This window comes from Neophocaena asiaeorientalis, unplaced genomic scaffold (genome assembly GCF_003031525.2).
Source record: "Neophocaena asiaeorientalis asiaeorientalis breed wild unplaced genomic scaffold, Neophocaena_asiaeorientalis_V1.1 scaffold112, whole genome shotgun sequence".
Classification (NCBI taxonomy): Eukaryota; Metazoa; Chordata; class Mammalia; order Artiodactyla; family Phocoenidae; genus Neophocaena; species Neophocaena asiaeorientalis.
Window position 1 is genome coordinate 984,965 of NW_020175413.1, and position 26,036 is coordinate 1,011,000.

A 26,036-nucleotide genomic window follows, 5' to 3' on the forward strand; every position below is an offset into this window, starting at 1 on the left:
GGCCAGGGCCCCGGCGAGCGCGGCTCGGCCAGCCCCCTCCGCCCCGCGCTCATTACCCCGTGTAGCTGGAGCAGCCCCGCACGGAGCATGCGCGCCGCGGAGCAGGCCGGAGCTTTTGTTTTTGTTTCAACTCGGATGATGACAGCCATACATCTCAACAAAGAAACGTTTCTTTGATGCATCCACTAGGCTTGGTTTCTATGGGGGGGATTCATCCCTTCAACACATATCTTTAAAGGAGCCAACTCAGCATTTCCCGGGACCCTGGGACTGCATGGGACAGGTGGGGACGTACCTGCTAGCATCAGGGCTCGGATGCACTCCGTTCGGCCCTGCATGGCGGCTTTCATCAGGGCCGTGAACCCAAACACGTTCCTCCTTTCAAGGTCAAGACCGGGGAAATAGTTCAACAAGTAGTTGGTGATGGTGACGTGCCCTGCAAAGAGAAATGCACACATGTATGGACCACACTCCACAAAGAGCGGGCATTCCAGCGGCCTTCCTACACAGACAGAGGGAAACGTGGCATGGTCCACCGCTCTGGGGTGTGTGTGTGTGTGTGTGTGCGTGTGTTTGCCTCTCAGGCCGCAAAAAAATAATTCTCAGGAGTCCAGGAAACGAGAAGACAGAGGGCCCTGCCCCGGCCATGCCGTTGCTGCCTCTGGTTCATTATTCCCTCCTGCCAAGCCACTTGGAAGTTCAGCTGTCCCATCAACCTGTTGAGGAAGGAATGTGGGGAGCAGGGACACTGTGGGGGTGGCGTGGGCACACCCGAGCTGGCCTGACGCAGACGCTGGCTGGTCAGTGGGGAGGCCCCGCATGCTGTCGGCGCCCAGCAGGAGACGCCGATGCAAAACAGAAGATGAACCTCAGAGCCATTTCCCAGAACTCCAGAGCCTCAGGGAGGAGAAAGTCTTCATCTCATCATCATAACAACAGGATATGCCAGTGCACACTGCCACCCTATCACCGCTCAGAAGGCTCTCTCTCTCTCTCTCTCTCTCTCACACACACACTCACACACACACACACACACACACACACACACACACAGAGGCAGGGAACCCAGGGAGTATTGCTACCCAGACCCTTATCCATAAACCCAAGCAGGTAAGAATATTCATTTCAGAATATAGATTTCTCCCCTTTATCGTCTCGCACTTCCAAAAAAGGGCCTGATTTTCTGCTCACTCCCAGAGGGTTTTCAAAAAGCCCACGCACTCTTGGATAGCGGTGAATAAGGAGAACATCACGTAACAAGCAGTGTTCCCAGGATACTCCTGGCTCACCCAGAGAAAGATCCTCAAACGACTCTTGTGCCACATAAAGAGCTCTGGGGTCAAATGCCCATGCTGCCCGAAGCCCACTGGCCACATCTATTAAGTCCTCGAGTGAAATGACATGCCACCCTCCCCCCCGACTCTTTAGTTCCTTAGAGCAGGGTGTCAACCTTGGCACTACTGACACCTGGGGCCAGATTATTCTTTGTTGTAGGGCTGTTCTGTGCAGTGTGGGACGGTTAGCACTGGGCTCTACCCACTAGATGCCAGTAGCTACCATAACCCTCCTCCCTCCCAGGTATGACAACCAAAAATGTGTCCAGACGTTGCCAAATATCCCCTATGTGGGCAAAATCACCCCTGTTGAGAGCCACTTCCTAGAGGCTCAGATTTCAGGACCAAGGTGGGAGATGGCGTCCTCTCCTGCTTACCTTCTCCCTGACCCCTGACCCGCCAGCCTGCCTCTTGGTTGCCATTTCCATCCTGGCCCTAATCGTGACGGCTAACACACCTCGGGAGGGTGGGCAGTCTGCAGAAGCTCTCACCTGAGACTGGATGGAGGGCCTGGGGGCCCAGCCTCCATCCTTACACACCGAGGACTGGCTCGGAAATCCCGCCGTCATCCCCACCCCATACATGTCCCCCGGAAGCCCCACTGTCAGGGCTGCAGGTGTGACGCCTGGTGGACACTGCACTGCGACTTCTGCTGCTAACTGGGCACCACTAGCTCCTCGCAGGGAGGCCTCTGCACCACGGAGAAGCCAGGACCCCTGAGGCTCCGTCCCCGGCTGCTATCAGGAAGCACAATGGGTGAGACTGGACACATGGCAGAGGAGGTGAGGCCTCCTCCGGAGGGCGGGCAGCCATGGGACACAAGGTGCTCCCGAGATGCAGCCCCCCTTGCCCTGCAGACTGGGAGGCCGAGGGAGCGGAGGCCCCCAGCACAGCAGCGGGGAGACCCGACCCCTCTCCTGCCGCAGCAACGTCTCCTGGGCCTCCTTCCGGGTCCTGCCAGTGCTGTGCACGCCCACCAGTAACTCCTCCCACGGCGGGAGCTCCGTGCCCCCCATCACACGCCGACCGAGACAGAGTGCAGGCGGGGACCCAGTTACCCTCCTTGAATGGCACCCAGACACTGCAGGCTGCTGGCCAAGCAACAGTGCATCCTTCTCCTCAACTTCCAAGTTAAAAATGAAACAAGCAACAGAAACTAGAGTGTGGGCTCCTCCAGAAGCAGTGTTTTCCCCTCACCATGGACCTCAGCCCACCTCCTGAGCTCATCGCAAAAATCATGTAGCTTTCTGACTTTCTGAGATAAGCACTGACGAATATGATCGTGTCCGGGGGTTAACAAGCCAGAAGCAAATGGGTGGGACCTTCCCGCTCTGTGACTCACAGGTTCCAACCGGCAGCTGACACTTTTTGAGTCATTCACACCACTTTGCTTTCTGCTCTCCTTTACAGAGCACCCCCCCCCTCCCTGCCAGGGGACGATGCTGGCTGTCAGGTGCCCAAAGCAGCTTAACTGCTCTAAACTGTTGGAGCAGGGGCGGGGGAGGAGAGTCCTTTGATCTCAGTTGGGTTTGTCGTCCAGCTAAACACTTCGCAGCACCTGTCAGTTAGATTTAACCAGGGTCATAGTGAAACGAATTGCAATTCGTTTGGAGCCGTTTCTTTAAAAATGTGAAAGAGCGTGGCCGCCGTATTTTCAGCACGATGTCCTTTGCACTGACATATCCTCAACACTCTGAACAGGCGGGGAGAGAAAAAACTGACAATCCACAAAACAAACGGCCCATTATACAGACCTGTCCTGCATGTTACGTAGAGATCAGAAAAACCAACGTGCAGTCCACTCGTTCTGACTACTGACTACAGGCTCGAGCTGTCAGTGACCCGTGAAATCACTCTCAGCTCCCCACTGGCTTTCCCAGAATGACAGCACAATACCTGTTATCACGAAACAACCTCGCTCAACTGAAATCAAGGATGGACCCAGTGCTGCTAAGAATGAATAGATATTAACCTTTCTTCATTTATTTATTTTTATTTTATTATTATTTTTTTTTTGCAGTATGCAGGCCTCTCACTGTTGTGGCCTCTCCCGTTGTGGAGCACAGGCTCCGGACGCGCAGGCTCAGTGGCCACGGCTCATGGGCCCAGCCGCTCCGCGGCATGTGGGATCCTCCCAGACCGGGTCACGAACCCACGTCCCCTGCATCGGCAGACGGACTCTCAACCACTGCGCCACCAGGGAAGCCCAACCTTTCTTCTTTACATCATGCCAATTAACCAAAAAGGAGCTTTTTTATTCTTCAGTAAGATAGATAGATAGATGATAGGAAGAACACAGCCTTCCTTGCATAACAGAATGTGCCCCATATGGAAATCTAGTTTGAGCCTAGTCCAACTTTGACCGTATGGTATAGGATTTGGTTCCTGAAGTCCTCAGAGTGGACTTAACGAGTGGGCTGACCACACAGAGCTAAAGAACGTCCTCCGCCGACCCCATGAGCCTTACCCTGCCTAAGAGAAGGGCTTAAGCGGCCCAGGGAATAAGTTAATTCTTGATGATACAGCTTCAGTGGAGTAACTAAATGGCCATGCAGACAGAGAACTGAGTACTTAAGAGTGCTGGCTCTGAGAACACTCAAATTCAAGCTCCCAGCCTGCCACTTAAAATCTGGGTGAGCCTGGGGAGGTAGGTCAACTTCACTGAGTCTCTGTTTCCACATCTGGAAAATGGGAGATAATATCAACCTCACAACTGTGAAAATGACAGGAGATAAGGTGTTGTATAAAAAGGGCCTAACAGACAAATTTCTGGGCAGAAAAACTCCAAAAAACGTATGCACTTGCTCCACTCCCAAGGAGGTGACACATAAGCACCCACTCGTTCTCTTGTGGGCTGTGCACAGAGACTCCCCTCCAAAGAGTAGACTGTGTTGGGGATGGCGGTGGAGCGGTAATCTCACAAGAGAGAAGTGTGGCCGACATGACCTCAGCCTGGTGATCAGGGTCAACGGTCATGTCCAGAGCCTCTGCCGACAGATTCTCTGCCTGGTCAAACTTCACTCAGGCCCCTGAATCTTCTCCCCAGGCCCACCTGTGCCCTTCCTTGTAAAATCTCATTTTAGCAATAACCCTGCTAATAAGTCAGTTTAACGAGAACCACCCTCATCCCCACCATGCTATCTGGTCATTCTTCATCCTCCACCAGCCCCCAGGTGACATCCGATCACCCTGGCCTGTCTTCAGCAAGAATCTTGTTAGGTCGGTTTGGCCGGAATCTCCCTGACGTTCCCTCTTAGTCATTTCCCACCCCAGACCCCCACCCTGCTCCTTGTCTATAAACACCCACATATCCATGCTGCAGTCGGAGTTGAGCCTACCCTCTCCCCTGGTGCAAAATCCTATTGTGATGGCCCTCATACCTATCGAGATGATTTTTGAATAAAGTCTGTCTGACCATCTCTAACAGGTGTCATTGAATTTTTCTTTAACAAATCCCTTCATATGATGTCACGCAAACGGCACTTTCCTCTGTAGTCCTCCTTTGAAAAACCCGCAACTCCACTCTAATCATGCAAAAAACACCAGACACACACAAACTGAGGGACACTCTACCTGACGAGTGCCTAACAAGCACTCCCCAGACTGTGAAAGTCATAAAGTCTGAGAAACTGTCACAACCAAAAGGAGCATGAGGGGACATGACAACAGAATGTCACATGGGATCCTAGCTAGGATCTTGGAACAGAAAAAGGACATTAGGGAAAAACTGAGGAAGTCTGAATTTAAAAAATGGACTTTAGTTAATAAAAAAAAAAATGCATTGAGGAGATTGGTTCAAGATAGCAGAGTACAAGGACATGTGCTCACTCCCTCTGCGGGGGCACCGCAGAGGCTCAACAACGGCTCAACAATCATTGACAGGAAGCCACTGGAACTCACCAAAAAAGATCCCCCACATCCAAAGACAAAGGAGAAGCCACAATGAGACGGTAGGAGGGGCGCAATCACAGTAAAATCAACTCCCGTAACCGCTGGGTGGGTGCCTCACAGACTGGAGAACATTTATACCACAGAAGTCCACCCACTGGAGTGAAGGTTCTGAGCCCCACGTCAGGCTTCCCAACCTGGGGGTCTGGAAACGGGAGGAGGAATTTCCAGAGCATCAGACTTTGAAGGCTAGCAGGATTTGACTGCAGGACTTCGACAGGACTGGGGGAAACAGAGACCCCACTCTTGGAGGGCCCACATAAAATAGTGTGCGATCGGGACCCAGGGGAAGGAGAAGTAACCCCAGGGGAGACTGAACCAGACCTACCTGCTAGTGTTGGAGGGTCTCCTGCAGAGGCGGGGGGTGGCTGTGGCTCACCATGGGGACAAGGACACTGGCAGCAGAAGTTCTGGGAAGTACTCCTTGGCGTGAGCCCTCCCAGAGTCCACCATTAGACCCACCAAAGAGCCAGGTAGGCTCCAGTGCTGAGTCACCTCAGGCCAAACAACCAACAGGGAGGGAACTCAGCCCCACGAATCAGCAGACAAGCAGATTAAAGTTTTACTGAGCTCTGCCCACCAGAGCAACACCCAGCTCTACCCACCACCAGTCCCTCCCATCAGGAAGCTTGCACAAGCCTCTTAGACAGCCTCATCCACCACAGGGCAAATAGCAGAAGCAAGAAGAACTACAGTCCTGCAGCCTGTGGAATGAAAACCACATTCACAGAAAGAGAGACAAAATGAAAAGGCAGAGGGCTATGTACAAGATGAAGGAACAAGATATAACCCCAGAAAAACAACTAAATGAAATGGAGATAGGCAACCTTCCAGAAAAAGAAGTCAGAATAATGATAGTGAAAATGATCCAGGACCTCAGAAAAAAAATGGAGGCAAAGATTGAGAAGATGCAAGAAATGTTGAAAAAAGACCTACAAGAATTAAAGAACAAACACCTAGAAGAATTAAAGGACAAACAAACACAGATGAATAATACAGTAACTGAAATCAAAAATACACTAGAAGGAATCAATAGCAGAATAACTGAGGCAGAAGAACGGATAACTGACCTGGAAGACAGAATGGTAGAATTCACTGTCACAGAACAGAATAAAGAAAAAAGAAAGAGAAGAAATGAAGACAGCCTAAGAGACCTCTAGGATAACACTAAACACAGTGACATTCGCATTATAGGGGTCCCAGAGGAGAAGACAGAGAGAAAGGATCCGAGAAAACATTTAGAGATTATAGTAGAAAATTTCCCTAACATGGGAAAAGAAATAGCCACTCAAGTACAGGAAGCACAGAGTCCCAGGCAGGATAAACCCAAGGAGAAACATGCTGAGACACATAGCAATCAAACTGACAAAAATTAAAGACAAAGAAAAATTATTAAAAGCAACAAGGGAAAAACAACAAATAACATGCAAGGGAACTCCCATAAGGTTAACAGCTGACTGATTTCTCAACAGAAACTCTACAAGCCAGAAGGGACTGGCACAATATATTTAAAGTGATGAAAGGGAAGAAACTACAACCAAGATCACTCTACCCAGCAAGGATCTCATTCAGATTTGACAGAGAAATCAAAAGCTTTACAGACAAGCATAAACTGAGAATTCAGCACCACCAAACTAGCTCTACAACAAATGCTAAAGGAACTTCTCTAGGCAGGAAACACAAGAGAAGAAAAAGACCTACAAAAACAAACCCAAAACAATTAAGAAAATGGTAATAGGAACATACATATCGATAATTACCTTAAACGTAAACGGATTAAATGCTTCAACCAAAAGACACAGGCTTGCTGAATGGATATAAAAACAAAACCCATATATATGCTGTCTACAAGACACCCACTTCAAACCTAAGGACACATACAGACTGAAAGTGAGGGGATGGAAAAACATATTCCATGCAAATGGAAATCAAAAGAAAGCTGGAGTAGCAATCCGCATATCAGATAAAATAGACATTAAAATAAAGAATGTTACAAGAGACAAGGAAGGACACTACGTAATGATCAAGGGATCAATCCAAGAAGAAGATATAACAATTATAAATACATATGCACCCAACATAGGAGCACCTCAGTACATAAGGCAAATGCTAACAGCTATGAAGGAGGAAATGGACAGTAACACAATAGTGGGGAACTTTAACACCTCACTTGCACCAATGGACAGATCATCCAGACAGAAAATTAATAAGGAAACACAAGCTTTAAATGACACAATAGACCAGATAGATTTAATTGACATTTATAGGACATTCCATCTGAAAACAACAGATTACATTTTCTTCTCAAGTGCACATGGAACATTCTCCAGAACAGATCACATCTTGGGTCACAAATCAAGCGTCAGTAAATTTAAGAAAATTGAAATCATATCAAGCATCTTTTCCCACCACAACTCTATGAGATTAGAAATCAATTACAGGGGGAAAAGAGTAAAAAAAACACAAACACATGGAGGCTAAACAATACGTTACTAAATAACCAAGAGATCACTGAAGAAATCAAAGAGGAAATCAAAAAATACCTAGAGACAAATGACAATGAAAACACGACAATCCAAAACCTCTGGGATGCAGCAAAAGCTGTTCTAAGAAGGAAGTTTATAGCAATACAATCCTATCTCAAGAAACAAGAAAAATTTCAAATAAACAATCTAACCTTACACCTAATGGAACTAGAGAAGGTAGAACAAACAAAACCCAAAGTTAGTAAGAGGAAAGAAACCATAAAGATCAGAGCAGAAATAAATGAAATAGAAACAAAGAAAATAGCAAAGATCATAAAACTAAAACCTGGTTCCTTGAGAAGATAAACAAAATTGATAAACCATTAGCCAGACTCATCAAGAAAAAGAGGGAAAGGACTCAAATCAATAAAATTAGAAATGAAACAGGAGAAGTTACAACAGACACCACAGAAATACAAAGCATCCTAAGAGACTACTACAAGCAACTCTATGCCAATAAAATGAACAACCTGGAAGAAATGGACAAATTCTTAGAAAGCTATAACCTGCCAAGACTGAACCAGGATGAAATAGAACACATGAACAGACCAATCACAAGTAATGAAATTGAACCTGTGGTTAAAAACCTTCCTGCAAACAGAAGTCCAGGACCAGATGGCTTCACAGGTGAATTCTATGAAACATTTAGAGAAGAGCTAACACCCATCCTTCTCAAACTCTTCCAAAAACTTGCAGAGGAAGGAACACTCCCAAACTCATTCTACAAGGCCACCATCACCCTGATACCTAAACCAGACAAAGATACTACAAAAGAAGAAAATTACAGACCAATATCACTGATGAATATAGACTCAAAAATCGTCAACAAAATACTAGCAAGCAGAATCCGACAACACACTAAAAGGATCATACACCATGATCAAGTGGGATTTATCGCAGGGATGCAAGGATTCTTCAATATATGCAAATCAATCAATGTAATATACCATATTAACAAACTGAAGAAGAAAAACCATATGATCATCTCAGTAGATGGAGAAAAAGCTTTTCACAAAATTCAACACTGATTTATGATAAAAACTCTCAGAGTAGAACAAAGAATTTTACAATTTGTGTAGAAACACAAAAGACCCTGAATAGTCAAAGCAATCTTGAGAAAGAGAAACGGAGCTTGAGAAATCAGGCTCCCAGACTTCAGACTATACTACAAAGCTACAGTCACCAAGGGGGGAAGCAGGGGTGGTGGTGGTGGTGTGATGAATTGGGAGATTGGGATTGACATGTATATGCTAATATGTATAAAATAGTTAACTAATTAGAACCTGCTGTATAAAAAAAGTAAAATAAAATTCAAAAAATGCATCGATATGGGTTTATTTGTTTTGTGCAAGGTATCATCGTAGTGTAAGAGGTATACGGAAATTCTCTGCACAATCTTTACAGTTTTTCTGTAATCAAAAGTTCATCTTCTGAAAGGGAGATCTAGGCTAGGGCCACTCGATAAGACTGCAAGGTAGGGACGATGGTTCTTGACTGGCTGCCGGGTGTGGATCCCGTCCACACAGTCCACAAGCCTCACCAGCGGTGGGGGGGGCGGGGTGCTTACCAAGTGGGTGTGCAATGGACAGAGGAGATGGTGGCCAGCCCCCCGGGGAGGGCCGGAGGGTAGAGAGGAGTTGTTGACTCAGAGCGAAGTGAATGGACAGGTCTTGGTGATTATTGGGCTGAGCCAAGTAACAGAAAGAGAAAAGTCAAAGATGACTCCTGGTACCACCCCAGCCCCAGGGTTCTGGCTTCGCTTTGGATGGCCAATGGCATTTTCTCTGTAAGTGTACGGGGGATAGAAGTCCATGGTAGCCAAGCTGGACTATCTTTCAAGCTATCTGTGTTGCCAAAGAAAAGGAAAGCTCCTTTCAGTTCATTGTCATGGTTTTAAAGAAAAAAGGTTAATATCTATATGTTCTTAGAAGCATCATATCCACTCTTGATTTCCACTGAGCAACAATCCCCCAAACCCCAAGGGGGGAATTTTAAACTTTCCAACTCTTAAGTCACCTACCTCACAGCAAACCCCTCTCCCAGGAGATGACACACCTCCTACTTCATAGAGGGAACTGAAACCACAAGGGAACCCCCTCAACTTTCCCCCATCACTCCCAAAACTTCCCCACATCCCTCTTAGTGAAAAGGAGGGTGTTTCTTCTCCTATTTAAAGATGCCAATCTCTCCTCCCCTTGCAGTGCTTTAGAGCCATTCCCCATCTACTTCTGGGGAATATATTTGTGCTACAAACTACTTCCTCTTTCTCTTCAACCTCTTCCGCCTTGCAAATTCATTCCCACCAGATTGTATTAACAGCCTAAATTCCTCACCTTGCCTTCTGCCACATGGCTTCTAAGTTCTTCTGTCAAGAAGAACATTGGCTCACAGGACATCTACAGGCATGATGCCAACAGAAGCTTGAAACACACTCACTGATGGGACTCCTTCTACACTTGTGCCTCAGCTATCTCCCTAAGAAGAATGTGCCAGGCTGATACAATGGTCCCAGGTAGAGGATGAGAAATGCACGGAGCAGAGCAGACCCGGCTGAATGGTCCGGCTCACCCACAGACACACGAGCAAAGGCAGTCTAATCAGCCGATCCCCAGCCCATCCGCAGATGCATCAGCTATAAACATATTTTAAACTAGAGTTTGGGGATGGTCCTGCAGCAGTAAGCTGGTATATATGCTCAAGGGTCTCCCATCTTAAAATAATATATGACTGTCTTAGTCCATTCAAGCTGCTGTAAGGAACTGCCATTGACTGAGTGGGTTAAACAACAAACATTTATTTCTCACAGTTCTGGAGGCTGGCAAGTTCAAGATCAAGATGCCAGCAGATTCAGTGTCTGGTGAGAGCCCGCTTCCTGGTTCATAGGGTATCTTCTTGCTGTGTCCTCACATGGAAAAAAGGGTGAGGGAGCTCTCTGGAGTCTCTTGTATTAAAGCACTACCTCTATTCATGAGGGCTACACCCTCATGACCTAATTACCTCCCCAAAGCCCCACCTCCTATTACCATCACTTGGGGATTAGGATTCAACATATTAATTTGGAGGGAAGACATAAACATCCAGTTCATTGCAGTGACCAACAATAATCCCCAGGACCTGTCTTTGTATTCCTGCCACCCACCACCAATCATCTGACTCCTTTTCAGGCCAACTTCCAGAGTCTTCTACTCTCACTCTTGCTACTTATACCCCCCACCAATTCTCCTGAAACCGTCTTCCATCATTCCCCAATGACTGTCTTGTAGCAGTATCCAAAGGTTACTAGTCAGTTCCCATCTTACTAGACATCTCTGTAGCATTTACCACTTGCTTGTTCCATCCTTTTGAAACTCTTTCTGCAAATGTCCTGATAGCTCACCCTTCTGCTTTTTCTTCCTCTCTCTCCAGCCACTCAATTTTCTTTGTGAATTCTTCTGTTCTCTGCTTTCTGAAATGCCACTGTTCCTCAGACGTATGACTAAGCCCTCTTCTCATCCCCTACACGCCCCCTTGGTGATCCTATCCCCTCTCATCCTAAAACTTCCAGATCACTTATTGCTAGCTAATCTCTCTTTCTGAGTTTCTTACCTAAATATCTGTCTACTGGATATTTCATCTTGGGCATCCCACCAACAAAGCAAACTCAACACATCAAACCCAAAACATGTTTCTTCCAAACCTGCTCCTCTCACCCACATTCCTTATTCAATGATGAATACCACCAATAACTAACAGAGGTGCCCAAGACAGAAATCTGGGCTTTCTCTTCAGCCCTCCCCTAACCCCTTCCCCATCCAAGTATCATGGAATTCTGCCAAAGCCACCTCTTAAACATCTTCCAAACCTGTCCGTGTTTCTCCATTCCCACTTCTAACCTAGATGAGGGCCACCACATCCTTCCTGGGGTCCACCCCTCTCCCACCTGGACTTCCTGGTCCGATTTCTGCCCCATTCTCCACACTATCAGCAAGAAACTCTTCTGACCAACACAACTACTACTTAAAACCCTTCATGGTTTCTACTCTTTAGATGAAGTCTCAACTCTTTAACCAGCTAGCTCCTTTTTTATCTGACCCTGCTCTCTGAAGGCCAGCAGAATATGCCACCTCAAAACATGCAACTTTGACATTTATTTTGAGCTGAAGGCAACTGAGAAGAAGCAATTACAAGAAAAGTTCCCTGTCCTCCCCCATTTGCCTAAAAGCAGGACATACATTTTCTTATTTTATTGCTTTATGTTTCCCCAGTTTTACTGAGATATAATTAACATATATCACTGTGTTAAATTAAGGTGTACAGCATAATGATTTGACTTACATATATTGTGAAACATTACCATAGTAAGTTTAGTTAACATCCATCATCTCATATAGGTACCAAAAGGGGGGGGGGGATGGTTTTTCTTCTTTGTGATGAGAACTCTTCAAAAACTGCTTTCCTTTGTCCTGTCATTTCTCCACAAATGTATTGCTCTTTATGGAAGATGACGTATAAGCCAGAGTTCTAAGCCACTTCCTTGAGTTATTCACTTTTCCCTGGGTGTCCCCCATTTACACATGCATGTTTATAGATGTCTGGTCCTCTCTTGTTAGTCTTTTATTACAGGGGTCTCAGTTGGGAACCCAGAAGGGTAGAGAGAAGGTTATTTTTCCTCCCCTATATCCCCGCTTCATCCTCAGCTCTTGCACCAATGCCCTTCTCCTCGACTCTTTAATCATAACTCTCTTTTTAATTCAGCCGTGTACCACACTTTCTCTAATCTGGTGGCCTTCCCACCAGGCTAGTTCCCCACCTGGTATACTCTTTCTTTGCCTTCTACCCAATTACCTGATGAGCCTTCCCTTCCACTGGAAGCTCTGCCCTGGTCCCCCAAGCCTGGATTAGGCACCTGAACCATCATGCCTCATCTCATGGTCCACATTTCCATGTGGCTGTGGATTCCCACAGCCACCACGCTTGCTCAGAAGTTCAAAACTTCCAACTGACTGCAAGCTCAATAAATATTTAGTAAGTAAAAGGGCAGAAGGATTCCTACTTCTCCCTTGAAAAAATTCACTTATCAAAAAGGTTGCTAATTTTCAAGCCATAACCCACATTAACTAAGATTACATGGCCATCACAATTATTAATTCAACATGTAATTGGGTACCAATGATGGGCTAAACGTCTTGTTTATTCCTTTATTCAAGGAAAGGAAACAGACAATAAACCTGTGCAGACCTAAAAATGGAGTTAGGGCTGTGGTCTGACACCAGGTACTCAAAATATACTTTTCCAAACCAGCCAGTAGAGGGAACTGTTGATTGGAAATATCAGGTCCCAGCAGCACTGAGGAAGAGAACAGATTCTTCGTCCCCATCCAGAGGAGGGGAAAATGCACAAGGGGAGCAGAGGGCAGGCAGCACAGACAGGCTTTCCTCTAGTCTGACCGAGGAGCAGGGCCAGCTGCTGCGAAGGAGGTGGCATTGCTGTGCTCAGTCAGAAAGGCTCCAAAAAACGGAGTTTATGGGAAAAGGCGAGGTGATGCTAGGAAACCTCAGAGACGTGCCAAGTTCTAATGTACTTAAAACAGTAGAAACCGAGTAAAAGGAAAACACTTCAAAAATCCATAAAAATCACAATGAAGTCAGACTAGAAATCGTGATCGGCTGTAGTGATAATAAGATAAATACAATGAAGAGGCGTTGGCCTGCCTCAGGCCAAGTCATACGTTCTCCTCTGAAGCAGGACACTCCCCAAATCCAGTTCACAATTCAGAACACACACAGGCAGCCTGAGCCTGCCAGCCACTCCTGGGAGCCTCACCGCCACCCTGTCCCCAGCAAACAAGTGACATGAATAATGCCAGGCTGGCTCTCAGTGCATTTCCTCCAAAATCTTAAAGATAAGTTCAAGGAATAACAAGTTTTAAGGATGCACCAGAGGTTACTTGTACTGAACCAGCTTGATATTATCACCAGTTCGGAAGGACCCCTGCAGTTCTCTCACTTCATCTTACTCCTGCTCTTCTGTTCAAGGGGAAGAAGAAACGGAGAAAGTAAACACCTAACGCCATCCCCGGGGCGTGTAATTCATTTCTTTGGTTATATCCTACTTCATACTTTTGTTAGGGGAAGTAAGGTAGAAATTGAAATTACTGGCTGAATGAGATTTAGGGATTATTTGAGGCTTTATTTTCATATATCCTCTCCATGGTAAAGGCCTAGCTTAGATTCAGCTGTATCTTTATTCTGCATAAGGACCTGAGAAGGTGAGACTTCGCAGAGAACACGGCCAGGCAGACCCAGGCATTTGCATCCTCATTTACACTCCCGACTCTCAGACGAGCTACTCAGCTGCGATATCAAATAATAGAAACATGTGGTCACTTTACAGTTTTCCTTAACCACAGAGATTCTGCGGGGGCCAAAGGTGACTGAGGTCACTCCACCGCTCTGGCCAGCGATTTGTTTTGCCTGGGGCAGGGTGTGTGATGCAACCCTGCCCTGTAACTGAAGCTGTGCTGGAGGCTTCTGGAGATGTTTTCCCGTCTTAGACAGGGATTTGTTCCTCCTTCCTGAAGCCTCCTGTGCTGTAACGTGAAGCCACACTGCTTGGAGCTGCCAGGCCATCTTGGCACCATAAGGCAAAAGGTCAGGAGCATTTCTGAGAAGCCGGCTCCAGGTCCTGACATCAGGAAGCCATGCAATGAAGCAACCCCCCAACTGTTGCCTTCAGACACATCATGTTGCAAGAGAAGACTGTTTCCTCATCGTTGAACTTAAGGTTAAATGAGGTCAGAAGAGTGGTGCCTGATCCAATAGGACTGGTGTCCTCATAAAAGGAGACACCAGAGACCTGGATCTTGCTCTCTCCACCGTACAAGAACACAGCAGGAAGATGTCACATGCTTGCCAGGAACCAAATGGTCCAGCACCTTGACCTTGGACTTCCAGCGTCCAAAACTGTAAGAAATAAATTTCTGTTGTTTAAGCTCCCAATTTATGGTATTTTGGTAATAGCAGCCCAAACGGGCTAAGACATAAGTATTCTCATGAAGAAAAAAATAAATTTAACCCAAAGAATAGCATAAAAACAAACTGATGAAGAAATATGAAGCATTTCCACAGATCCTGGAGTAAAAGATAGAAAAGAAAAAAACAATGATGAGAGAAAGCTGTGACGTGAGGACCTAACCTATACCTAAGAGGGAACCCCAGAAAGCAAAAACAAAGCAAGGCAGATGCAGTGTTCAAAGAGATAACAGATAAGTGTTCCCTGAAGTCAAAATATGCCTAATATAAGTCAAACACAGAGAGCAGGAATGGAAATATACGATAATGACAGTTGGGGGTTTTTTTTGTTGGTGGTGGTTGGTTGGGTTCTTCTCAAGGATAGGGGGCAGGAGATCTTTATAGGCTGAGAAACAGGGTATCAACAAAGACAAAAATTAGGCTGGACTCAGACTATTCCTCTGCAACACGAAATTTTTTTTTTAAAAAAAGCAAAAGACAAGTTGTTATTTTCTGAATGAAAACAACATAAAAACATTTTCAAATAGGCAAGAATTCAGAAAGTGCCTCATGGGTATTAAACAACCACTAATATCCCTACACACATAAAGAGCCCTCGCAAATCAATAAGTAACCTCGCCTTCCTGTACTTTCTCATACTCCGGGATGAGACTCGTGCTCTCGTCCATGCCTTGGCCCTGCTGCTCAGGAACGCCTGGCATCCCTTCTGTACTCCGGCAGGGACTGGAGTCTGATGCTCCACACTTTCCTCCTGCCGTGAAGACCTCTTACTTAGATGGCTCAGCATTTCAAAGGCCTGGGGACCGAGTGGAGGCAACGTTTCTCCGACCACCGCTCCTTTCATGTACACCCCTCTGAGCTGGCGTTCCAAAGGCTGAAAGCCAGCCCAGACCCACCTCTCCGCTACAGCCCACCATCACGACCACCAGAACCTGAGCCTTCTGCCACTCAGCTTCTGCTCCCTCTCTGCTCTCTGAAACAGCCTCTGTGCCCACCAGGATCATCTCGCCCGTCACCACACACCCAGCCTCACGCCACTCAAATGCATTCCCTCGCATTGTATCTAGACCCTTGATGACCTGGTCCCCTGCCTCCTCGTGGGGCCACCCCTCCCCCATCCTAGATACACATGGTCCTTGCCTCTTCCTAAGACATGCCTGGCTCCCTATTGGTCCTGAAGCTCTGTGGTGCATCGGCTGGCATGGCCTCGCTCTGACCTCTGCAATGCCCAGCTCAATGCCCACCCCCTCCACGACCCGTGTCCCAAACCACCAGGCTAGACGGGGTGTTCTCACGCCAAGGCTCTCAGCGCACCCGTTCATCAGAGCCCCATCAGATGGCCATTTAGCTGGACAATTACTCAAGGGCAGCAGTGCCCTTCACTTCACCACCCCTGGTCCCTGCCCAGGTTCTTGGCCAGTGGGGGTAATGAGTGATAAGGTCACGGTCACTGAACGCCTCTCACAATATCCTTTTACTCTTTTGCTGTTCAGGACGTTGTGCACCTGGGCTTTCAAAGTCTGGAGTGCCTCCATGCAGGGAAAGCTTCACGCCCTGACACCTGACGAGGTGGACGTGTGTGAGCACAGCCCTGACGCCTGGCTAAGTTTGGGGGGTTTTCTGCCTTAGGCTTCTCGATTGAAAAGCAGGTGAGCACAGACTACTTCCCGTTATGGGGACAAAACTGCAAGATGCTGAGTCTCTGCTTCCCCTGGGCTCCGCAATCAGTCACCCACGCTGGATTAGACACAGGGGCCTGTGATGCAAGACAGGACAGGGAAGTTCCCCTTGGGTGGCAGCGGCAGAAATTCCCTTTCCACAATCAACACGCTGTGTGGTTTGGGGCATTTTCTGCAGCGTCCCGGCCCTGAGTCTGGTTCTCAACAACTCTCAGCAACGGTGACCCACATTCTTTAATAAACAAACGCCTTTTCTTCCTAACTCAGCCAGGAGTAGCTTCTCTGCTGGAAACTGAGAACCTGAGTGATGCAACAGACGTAATCTTGACGGCCAAGAATTTTGAAAGTGGTCTATTACAAACCCGGTTAGTACCATGGTTACAAAGGAAGTGCAGTTCTGAAGGGACAAGCAGAGTTTCATGTTTGTCCCCAAAATGTCCGAGTACAATTCCAGAAGAGGAAAGCTGTGCACAGGGCACTTGGCAATGCTGGCATAAGGACCACCTCTGGAGATGAACATCCCAGGACGAAGTTCACCTACCCTTTACAAGGTGCTCTCACTACCAGCCTCACCTTGTCACACTGATACACTCTCCGCAAGAAGCCCCTGGCTTCCTTTACATCCCCAAGCAAGGTTACCTCATAAACATGTCCACTTTTATACATTCACGGTCACTAGTGCCTCTTCCACTCATGAGTTCACCAGCATCTCCCAGATCCCGGGAGCACAGGGTGGGGTGCAGTGCTCTGGGGTAGGGGACGTGGAGCTGGCTTTCTGGTGCAGCTTCACGTTCAAAGACTTCGGGCAGTTTCAGAGCTAGCTCTGCCCCACGCTGAGTCCTGCACTAGTGCGTAAACTGCACTTGGAACAGACAGCAGACCTGACTCCCTACTAGGTCTATTCCTTTTGCTCTCACCTTTGTGCTCTGTCGCCTGTGCTTAGTCATGCTGGCTCTGCACCTTTTGTAAAAGAATGTTGCCTACAGCCTGAAATATACAGGATAGCTCATTCTCCAGGCCCTGACCTTTAAAGGTGTAACACTTTTCCATCCACGTAGAGATAAAAAGTTGCAAAACAGAAAACAACAACTGTCTTGTTGGAGGTTTATAGGAACGTTGTGACCAGACCTGCTCAGACAGCTGCAAGAACAAAGGATTCTGGCAGGAAGAAGTTTCCAACAACCAGCCACACTCCCTCCCCTTTTAGTATAAAAGAAGCCTGAACTCTAACTCACGGAAGATGGTTCTTTGGGACACTAGTCCACCTGCACCATCCTCTTGGTCTGCTGGTTTTCTGAATAAAGTCACTGTTCCTCACCCTAACACCTCACCTCTGGGTTGACCGGCCTGTCATGCAGAGAGCAGTATGAGCTTGGACTCAGCAACACACTGTCCCAAACACACAGAGAGAATGTCACCCACCTTCAGCCCTTTCCTTGTCCCTCTTAGCAGTAAAGCACGACCTCTGATCAACTACATCCTTCTGCCGTCAATCTCAGGAGCGAGGTCAAGTGCAGCCCCCAGCACCACTGCCTGGGAGGGAAGAGAAGCTGGGTCTTACCTGCCTGTGCAGCTGTGATTAGGGCCGTGTTGCCCTCGCTGTCCTGCCAGTTGACGTCAACGTGGGGGCAGTCTGCTAAGACCACCACAGTATCCACAAAGCCGTGGTAGCAGGCAACAATGAGGCCGGTCTAGAAATGAAGAGGGAAGCAGGTCAGAGGGGAAGAGCAAGCATCACCACCCAACAGCAGCATGCATCCCCTGCCCTGCTGGGCACGACGGGCAGGAGTGAGGTGAGGACCCAGTCCGGGTGCTCAGCACCAGGTTAGAGCAGCTGGCCATGGTCCATTCGCAGGTGTGTGCTGAGCGCTGCGAAGAGCGAGGTGCTATGCTTGGAAATTCAGGGACAAAGACCCCGCCCTCGGGGTGTTCCATTCTAACGGGAGGAAGAGGCATCAACTACAGACCTAAGATGTAAGTGTGCTATAAAGTAGACTGGATCAGGGCAGTTGTGAGCCCCGGGGCCAGGCGGCTCAGTCTGGAACAGGTGCTGGGGCGGGCTCACTGAGATGGGGCGCTGGGCACAGACCAAGGAGGTGGAGGAAGACGCCAAGGGGACCTGGAGGGGGAGGGGCAGGCAGAAGGCCACGCCTGGCTGCCCAGGGACCAGCCTGGAGGCTGGTGACCACAGGTGGCCTCAGTGGCCAGAGCAGGACTGGAGTTTGCTCTGAGCGAGATGGGGAACGTTTGGGGCAGTCCGCTGTCAATAGTTTGCATCAATTCTGGCTGCTGGGTGGAAAACAGACTCTAAGAGTGGGAGCACGGAGACCAGGTGGGGCGGTGGTGACCCCCTTTCCTGGCACACAGCCCCTAAAACCCTCAGAGTTTGCTTTTTGGATGCTAACGAGATGACTCTTGGTGGCTTCAGGATGGGGGCTGGTCTCTAGGAGAGCTTATTAGAAGGTTAGATCTTTAAGCTCCACTGCCCCTCCCACCCCTACTCCTACCTCTGGGGTGGGGAGGAGAGGGTGGAAAACTGAGTCCAAGGACTAATGGCCAATGATGTAATAGCTGAGCAAATCATACCTACTTGATGAAACCCCCATAACATCCTAAACAAGGGGGTTCAGAAAGCTGCTGGGTTGGTGAACATACAGAGGTGCCAGGAGAGAGCATGGAAGCCCCGCACCCCTCCCCCATGCCTGGTCCCGTGCTTCTCTTTCATCTGGCTGTTCCTGAGTTACAGACCTTATAATAAAGCAGCAGCAGGATGTAAAGCACTTTCCCAAGTTCTGTGAGTCGTTCTAGCAAATTACTGAACCCGAGGGGGGGCTGCGGGAAATCCCAGATTTATAGCCAGTCAGGCAGAAGGTGGCCCGTGGGTCCTGTGACTAGCATCTGAGCTGGGGGCAGTCTTGGGGGACTGAGCCCTTAACCCATGGGGTCCTTGCTGACTCTAGATAGTGTCAGAATTTAATTGAATTTTTAGACACCCTGGTGGTGTCGGAGAACTGGTGTGGAAAAACGACACGGATTTGGTGTCAGAGAAAACCCCAACGCTTGACATCAGGAAAAAGAAAACACCACAGGGTGTTTTTTTCTGCAGATGCTGGACAGGCGATGACAGTGGTCATCATGCACCAGGAAGCAGGATGAGAACCCCACGTGCTGGCACCCTGACCACAGATTTCTAGCCTCCAGAACTGTGAGAAATAAATTTCTGTTGTTAAGCTGCCCATTTTACGGTATTTTGTTATAGCATCCCAAGCTGATTAAGTCACCTTGTCACAAAGGATTCGGTGAGATCCTAAAATTCAACCCAGGGTAAGAATTCAAGATCCAGAGTTAACGATCAAGTGACTCTGAGCCCTGCCAGCTGCACCCACCAGCGCTCGGGGACGCAAACCTTAAGTTTAGGGCAATCCCACAGTGACCCAGCTCTATTTTTACCAGATTTTTAATAAGAATGTAATTGTTCATGGAATGAGGAGAGGGCATGGGCAACCCCTCACGCTTATCTCAATAAGGCTCCCAGTTGCCCGCCCAATATATTAAATGTCAAATAATAGAATTTTTAAAGTTTTAGAGAATACCATTCATTTTTTAACACTGACATACATACTACAGCAAAGTGAACTGTATAATTCTGTGACTATAGTAAAGGCTATCTAATACCTTCCTGCCTGTGCATGCTTTGAAATAGGTCATTCTATCTACAGAATGAAATGTTTCACAATAATTTAATTTTAAGGAGAAACAAGCATGGAGTCAGCCCAGGCAGGCTCTACTTCTAAGTTTTCAGTGTCTCTGATAACCAGAGGTCACTGCCACCAACACCTGCATCCTCCCAGCTAACTTGTCAGTTCACTGCTACATACATGGTCCAGAAAACTTGGGATTCCCCGCATCGTAAATGCTGCAGTCTCACTCTGAGTTTCTTTGGATGACAGTATTTCTCGAATATTCTACAATCATCTCCTGACTTATAAATGAGGCATGTTGTACAAAATGTAGCCACTTCCTTTTTATATAATTCCACAAGGAGCTCATAGTTACTACAGAAAACAAATCCAGAAACATATATTAGAAAAAAAATTTTCAGTCCAGACACACAATCACACACACACACACACACACACACACACACACACACACACTTTTAAAAAAAATTTTAAACCAAAACACAGGATTATTTCCTATATGTTTGTCAGGAATATACAGCAACATCTACCAATAAAAGTAATTCTGTGTCAACATTTCCAGCGGCTGTGGGGTATCATACATATTGCAGAATCTTAGTTATTTAATGGATCCCTATTCTTGGACTCTGAGATTTTTTCCCTGTTTTTCTCTATTATGAGTCAAACCTGCAATGAAAATTCCTAGAGCTGAGGCTGTGTGCATATCATTTCTTATTTTCTCAGAGGACATTTTTAGAAGCTGTATTTCTGGATTAAAGGAAAGAGTTATTCTGAAAGTTTTTTAACACATATTTCAAACTCACCCTACAGAAACATCTCAAAGGACATCTACTTTCACCAATCCTGCCAACCCAACCATTAGTTACGGATTCCAGGGAATTCCCTGGTGGTCCAGTGCACTTTCACTGCTGAGGGCCCAGATTCAATGCCTGGTCAGGGAAATAAGGTCCTGCAAGCCACGTGGTATAGCCAAAAAATAAAAGGATTCCGGTTAAAAGGAAGACTTCCCTTCGGCAGGTAATAAATAAAGGGATGCTCTCCGGGGCTCCTGAAGTTCCTGGTTCTTTTGGAATCAGCCTCACCTCCACTTCTTCCTATCCCAATCAAAAGGGGATCTGTTCTAGAACCACAGCCCCTTCCAGCCCCTAAGGTAAGCCTTCCCTAAATGTGAAGTAAGCCCCTTCTGATGGTGGCCTTGGAAATCTTAGCATAACCTTAGGTCAGAAATGAAGATTATCAGGAAAAAAACATAGATAATGCAATTTAAGGACTCAGGATAAAATGGTATTGAACACAGAAGTAGTAGCTCTAGTCTCCACAGAGACTTCCATTACTACTAAAAATCATTACCTTTATTACCTATTTTCTGGGAATCTGTTCCAAACGGCTGACATTTCCTTTTTTTTTTTTTTGCGGTACACGGGCCTCTCACTGTTGTGGCCTCTCCCGTTGCGGAGCACAGGCTCCGGATGCGCAGGCTCAGCGGCCATGGCTCACGGGCCCAGCCGCTCCGCGGCATGCGGGACCCTCCCAGACCGGGGCACGAACCCGTGTCCCCTGCATTGGCAGGCGGACTCCCAACCACTGCGTCACCAGGGAAGCCCTGACATTTCCATTTTTAACACTGGTGTTTAGCTATAACTTAAACTCTGTTTTGGCTGGGTCATCTTGGTGCCCCCGACAGGAAGCTGGGAGGGGAGCTACAATCTTTAGCAACCCCTGACCATGGCCTCCCAAGACCATTCAACAAAGGACCTGTCACAAAGGAAAGTACTGTCCACCCGCCGAATCATCAGAAACCCACTAGCACGTGGTTCCCTGAAGCCACAGACAGCTTATTTTTTAAATTACAAACAAAGCATTCATGAGAACAAAATATTATTATTAAGGGAAAAAAAAAGTAAGGTACCTACAAGTGGAAGCCCCCATTTAGAGGTCAGCTAGAAACTCTAGGCCCTCGAAATACAGCCCTAATTTTCAAAGCCTACATACAGTGGAAAAGTCAGAGCAATGATAACAGAATAAAGTTGAGATGTTTCTGCTTCAAAATTGTAAGCATTTGTACATGAAAAACCAAAGATAAACAAACCAAAGCCCTATTCCTTGTAGGAAGAAAGGATGATATAACACTAGGATTCAAACAACATCATTTATTACATTAACAGATTAAAGGGGAGGGTGAAGGAAGAAGATCATCCTCTAAGTGTGTTAAACCTCTCGATACACACACACACAGACACACACACTAGCAAATGCACAGAAACATCTGGAAGGATTGCACCAAAATACTGAATTAGCATCCTCTGTAGAAGAAAGGGGAATAGAGGTCTGTTCGTTTTATGTGTACCCAGATATTTGGTCAAACGTTACTCCAGGTGTTTCTGTGACAGTATTTTTGGGATGATATTAACATTTAAATCAGTAGATGCTGACTAAAGCAGATTACCCTCCATGACGTGCGTGGGCCTCATCCACTCAGTTGAAGGCCTGAACTGAAAAAGAATGACACCCCCCTCCCCCGCCCCCGCAACCAGGAAGGAATTCTCCTGGCAGACTGCCCTTGGACTCAAACTACACCTCTCCCCTGGGTCTCCAGCCTGCCAGCCACCCTGCCGATTTTGGACTCGCCCAAGCTTCCACAATTGTGTGAACCAATTCCTTAAAATAAATGTCTCTATCCCCCTATATACAGAGATACAGATATAAATGGACAGCTATGGATAAATCTCACTAACTAGCTGTATCTCTCTAAGAATCAATATATGTATACATGCATCTATCTAACCATGTATATCTCTATATGTCTATAGATACACACCACACAAACACTCTCTACTGGTTCTAGCTCTCTGGTGACCCCTGATTAATACAGGGTAGTTGGGGAAGGAACACTTCAGAGAACTAATTTCACTTTTCACTCCATTTCGGTACCATTAGAATTCTTTAAAGCAAAGCCATATTCGTGAGGAACTTACACGATTTTACTTCACAATGAAAAACAAGAAAGAAAACACGGTGTTTAACAAGAGTCTCATGAGGAAATACAGTTTTATAATAACAACTGTAAACAACTAAAAAAAAGAACCATCTGCGAAGAGGGGAGGGGGGCAGTGGGCAAAAGAAACAGATTGTGACAAACCAGGGGGAGACTGCGGCACCCAGATGCGCGTACAAACCCCACAGCCATATGGCACAATAACGGAGTAATTCCCCTGACCATACAGAAGAAACAGGACAGTGTCCATTTCCAACTGTAAGGAAAAACTCTACCATTCATTGTACAACTTTTAGGTTCAGAACCGAGAGTACACTCAGCTACTTGAAAATTGATTTCTATGCCTTTCTCCATAATAATACCACCGACGGGGGCAGGGAAAAGTTTATGTGACTTTATGAAAGAACCTGAGAATTCTGGTCTTCTTAAGCTACACTATGTTTCTAAAAGGTGACCATGCGTCACCGCTACTGTGGGCATAATTTGTTGGGTAAAATGTGTTAGCCATTGTTTCAATAATCTCATTTATGATTGACCACCATGACAAGAAAGTAAAATTCCAGGATGAAAATTTGATCTATGTTGGTTACTGCCAGGTCCCCAGCTCTGAGAACATAGCCTAGCTGATATATACTTGTTGAATAAATGAACGAGGACTAGAGCTTTGGTAAAGTTTCTTCCTAGATGGTAAGTGGATCTGAACTTTGCACCATCGCATTCAATGGCGAGGGCATGGCCGGGACCCTCTGGGCAGCAGGCACTGCCCAACCCCAGCCTGGCACGTACACTTACGGGCATCACTCCTGCACATTTGGTGGAAGGCAAAAGAGCCCAGCAACTATCACAGTAACAATGCCTGAACTTGCGGACTTTAAATAATTCTCATCGAAACTATCACTCTGTAAACGTGGCTTTGGTGTTATGTATCTCATAAAACATTTTGCAGGGAGTTCCCTGGTGGTCCAGTGGTTAAGGACTCCACGCTTCCACTGCAGGGGACCCCGGTTCCATCCCTGGTCAGGGAACTAAGATTCCCACAGTGCCGCACAGTGCGGCCAAAGAAAACCCAACAAACAAAACAAACAAACCAACAAAAACACTTCTGCAGATGTGTGTGACAGGACGTTTTACTCTGAGGATTGTTTCCGGGTTCCTTGAGACATGTTTACAACTGGGATAGCTGATGAGGTCAAGGGGCTGCTGGGAGGTAGTCAGCAAAGCCCATAATCTCAGGAGGACTGTTGATGAGCCTGAAAATCTGTCAGACGGACATAATAAAACAGCTACTAGGCTGGCCTTCTAGTACTAAGGCTGCAGCAAAGTTTCCCTCTGTTAACTTTAAAGGCGATGCAAATTAATACCGGGACTTAAGAAAAGGATATTCCACTGGGGGATGAAGATGCGAATCCAGCATGAAAATAAATTATACCATCTGATCATGGCAAATACAATGGTACAATTATACCATTTGGTCACAGTAAGAGGGATGAGGTCCCCATGAGGGACTGGATTCCTGGTTCAGCCTTGCTCTGTGATGCAGACACACAGACCAGCGCAAGACTGACTTGGATTTTCCATTCTGAAAGACTTTTGAAAATACCTTCCGACCATCTAATTAAGCTGTTCTCCCACTGAGATTCTAAAGGGAAGGGGTATCTTATAAAAGCCTTAATAATTCTATTTTCCCATGACATCAGTTCATTATTTCAATGTATTACAGAAAAAATAGTGGGTAATGAGGCTACAAGCCCAGCTCCACAGGCGGAAATCCTTTCCATGGGCCTAACCTCGAATGATCGTGAGAGAGGGCGCCCCCTGTAAGGTGGAGAATCCTAAAACACGCGGCTTGTGAGGAAGCCCACCGTTGCTGCTCTTCAACATCTCACTGAACTATGAAATGGTGTTGTGAAACCCTTCCCGGCTGAGTCAGGGTTGTCGAATGAACCCAACAGCAAAGCCCAAACAGCAGACTTCCCCTCTGCAGTGTCTCCCCAGGCATTCAGATTTGCATGCAATTTACATGCTATGACATCTATTTCCCTTTGAACACACACAAGACTCTTGGAGGTGTGATTTTTAGTATCTTCAGCTGGATTACTCTCTGCACTATGCCATTAGAAGTTCAGAGGGTGAAGGGCATGTCCAGGTCTGGTGCGGAGCGGTTGGGCCTGGGGGTGACCACTTGGCCAGCAGGCAGGTCCCGAGGGGGTCATCGCACTGCAGGGTGTGGCCAAGCACCTCTCAGCAGACAGCTCACAGCGAGGAACCCCACGGAGCGTCCCATGTACACCTTGTGCAGCAAACACTTACCATGGGCTGAGCTGTGCCAGGGCCCATGTCGACACTGGGGAACCAAACAGAACCAGGCACAACACCTAATCACCGGCTGGCACCGGATACTACCGACCCCGCGGCGCACTTCAGCAAGTACGCAGGCGTGTTCATCGTGGAAAAAAAAAATCCAATATTGAAAAAAACTAAAACAGAAAGTAATATAATAAACACCCATGTCTCATCGGCTACAGTAACAAAAGCTAATATTTTGTCATAATTTCTTCAAACTTCTGTCCAAAGTCAACATTCCAGAAGTAATTCCCTTATGTACATTTCTCCCCAGAAGCAACCACTATTTGGTGCTGATGGGTTAACCTTCCTGATTTTGCTTTTGATTTTTTACTCTGCATGCATGCACCTATACACAATACATAAAACGTAAAGTACTATTTTGTATTTTAAGTATTTATGGAAAATAGTATTTCCACGTACATGTGAGCCTGCAACTTGAATTATTCAGTGCTGGATGGGTGATCTTTCCACATCGTGACTAGTATAGTACCTCCACAG

The 26,036-nt window shown here is 46.8% G+C and overlaps 1 protein-coding gene across 1 annotated transcript in view; it reads right to left on the bottom strand.

Annotated features, from left to right (window-relative positions):
* The window catches only part of ANKRD33B (ankyrin repeat domain 33B), a gene marked incomplete at its 3' end in the record, with an annotated part of 80,387 nt that overhangs the window by 15,879 nt on the left and 38,472 nt on the right, over nt 1-26,036 (bottom strand). The window contains exons 2-3 of the mRNA XM_024767206.1: nt 18,058-18,187; nt 296-436 (exon numbers count right to left, since the gene is read on the bottom strand). Coding sequence (XP_024622974.1) covers nt 296-436; nt 18,058-18,187 — 271 coding nt within the window. The remainder of the gene's footprint in view (nt 1-295; nt 437-18,057; nt 18,188-26,036) is intronic.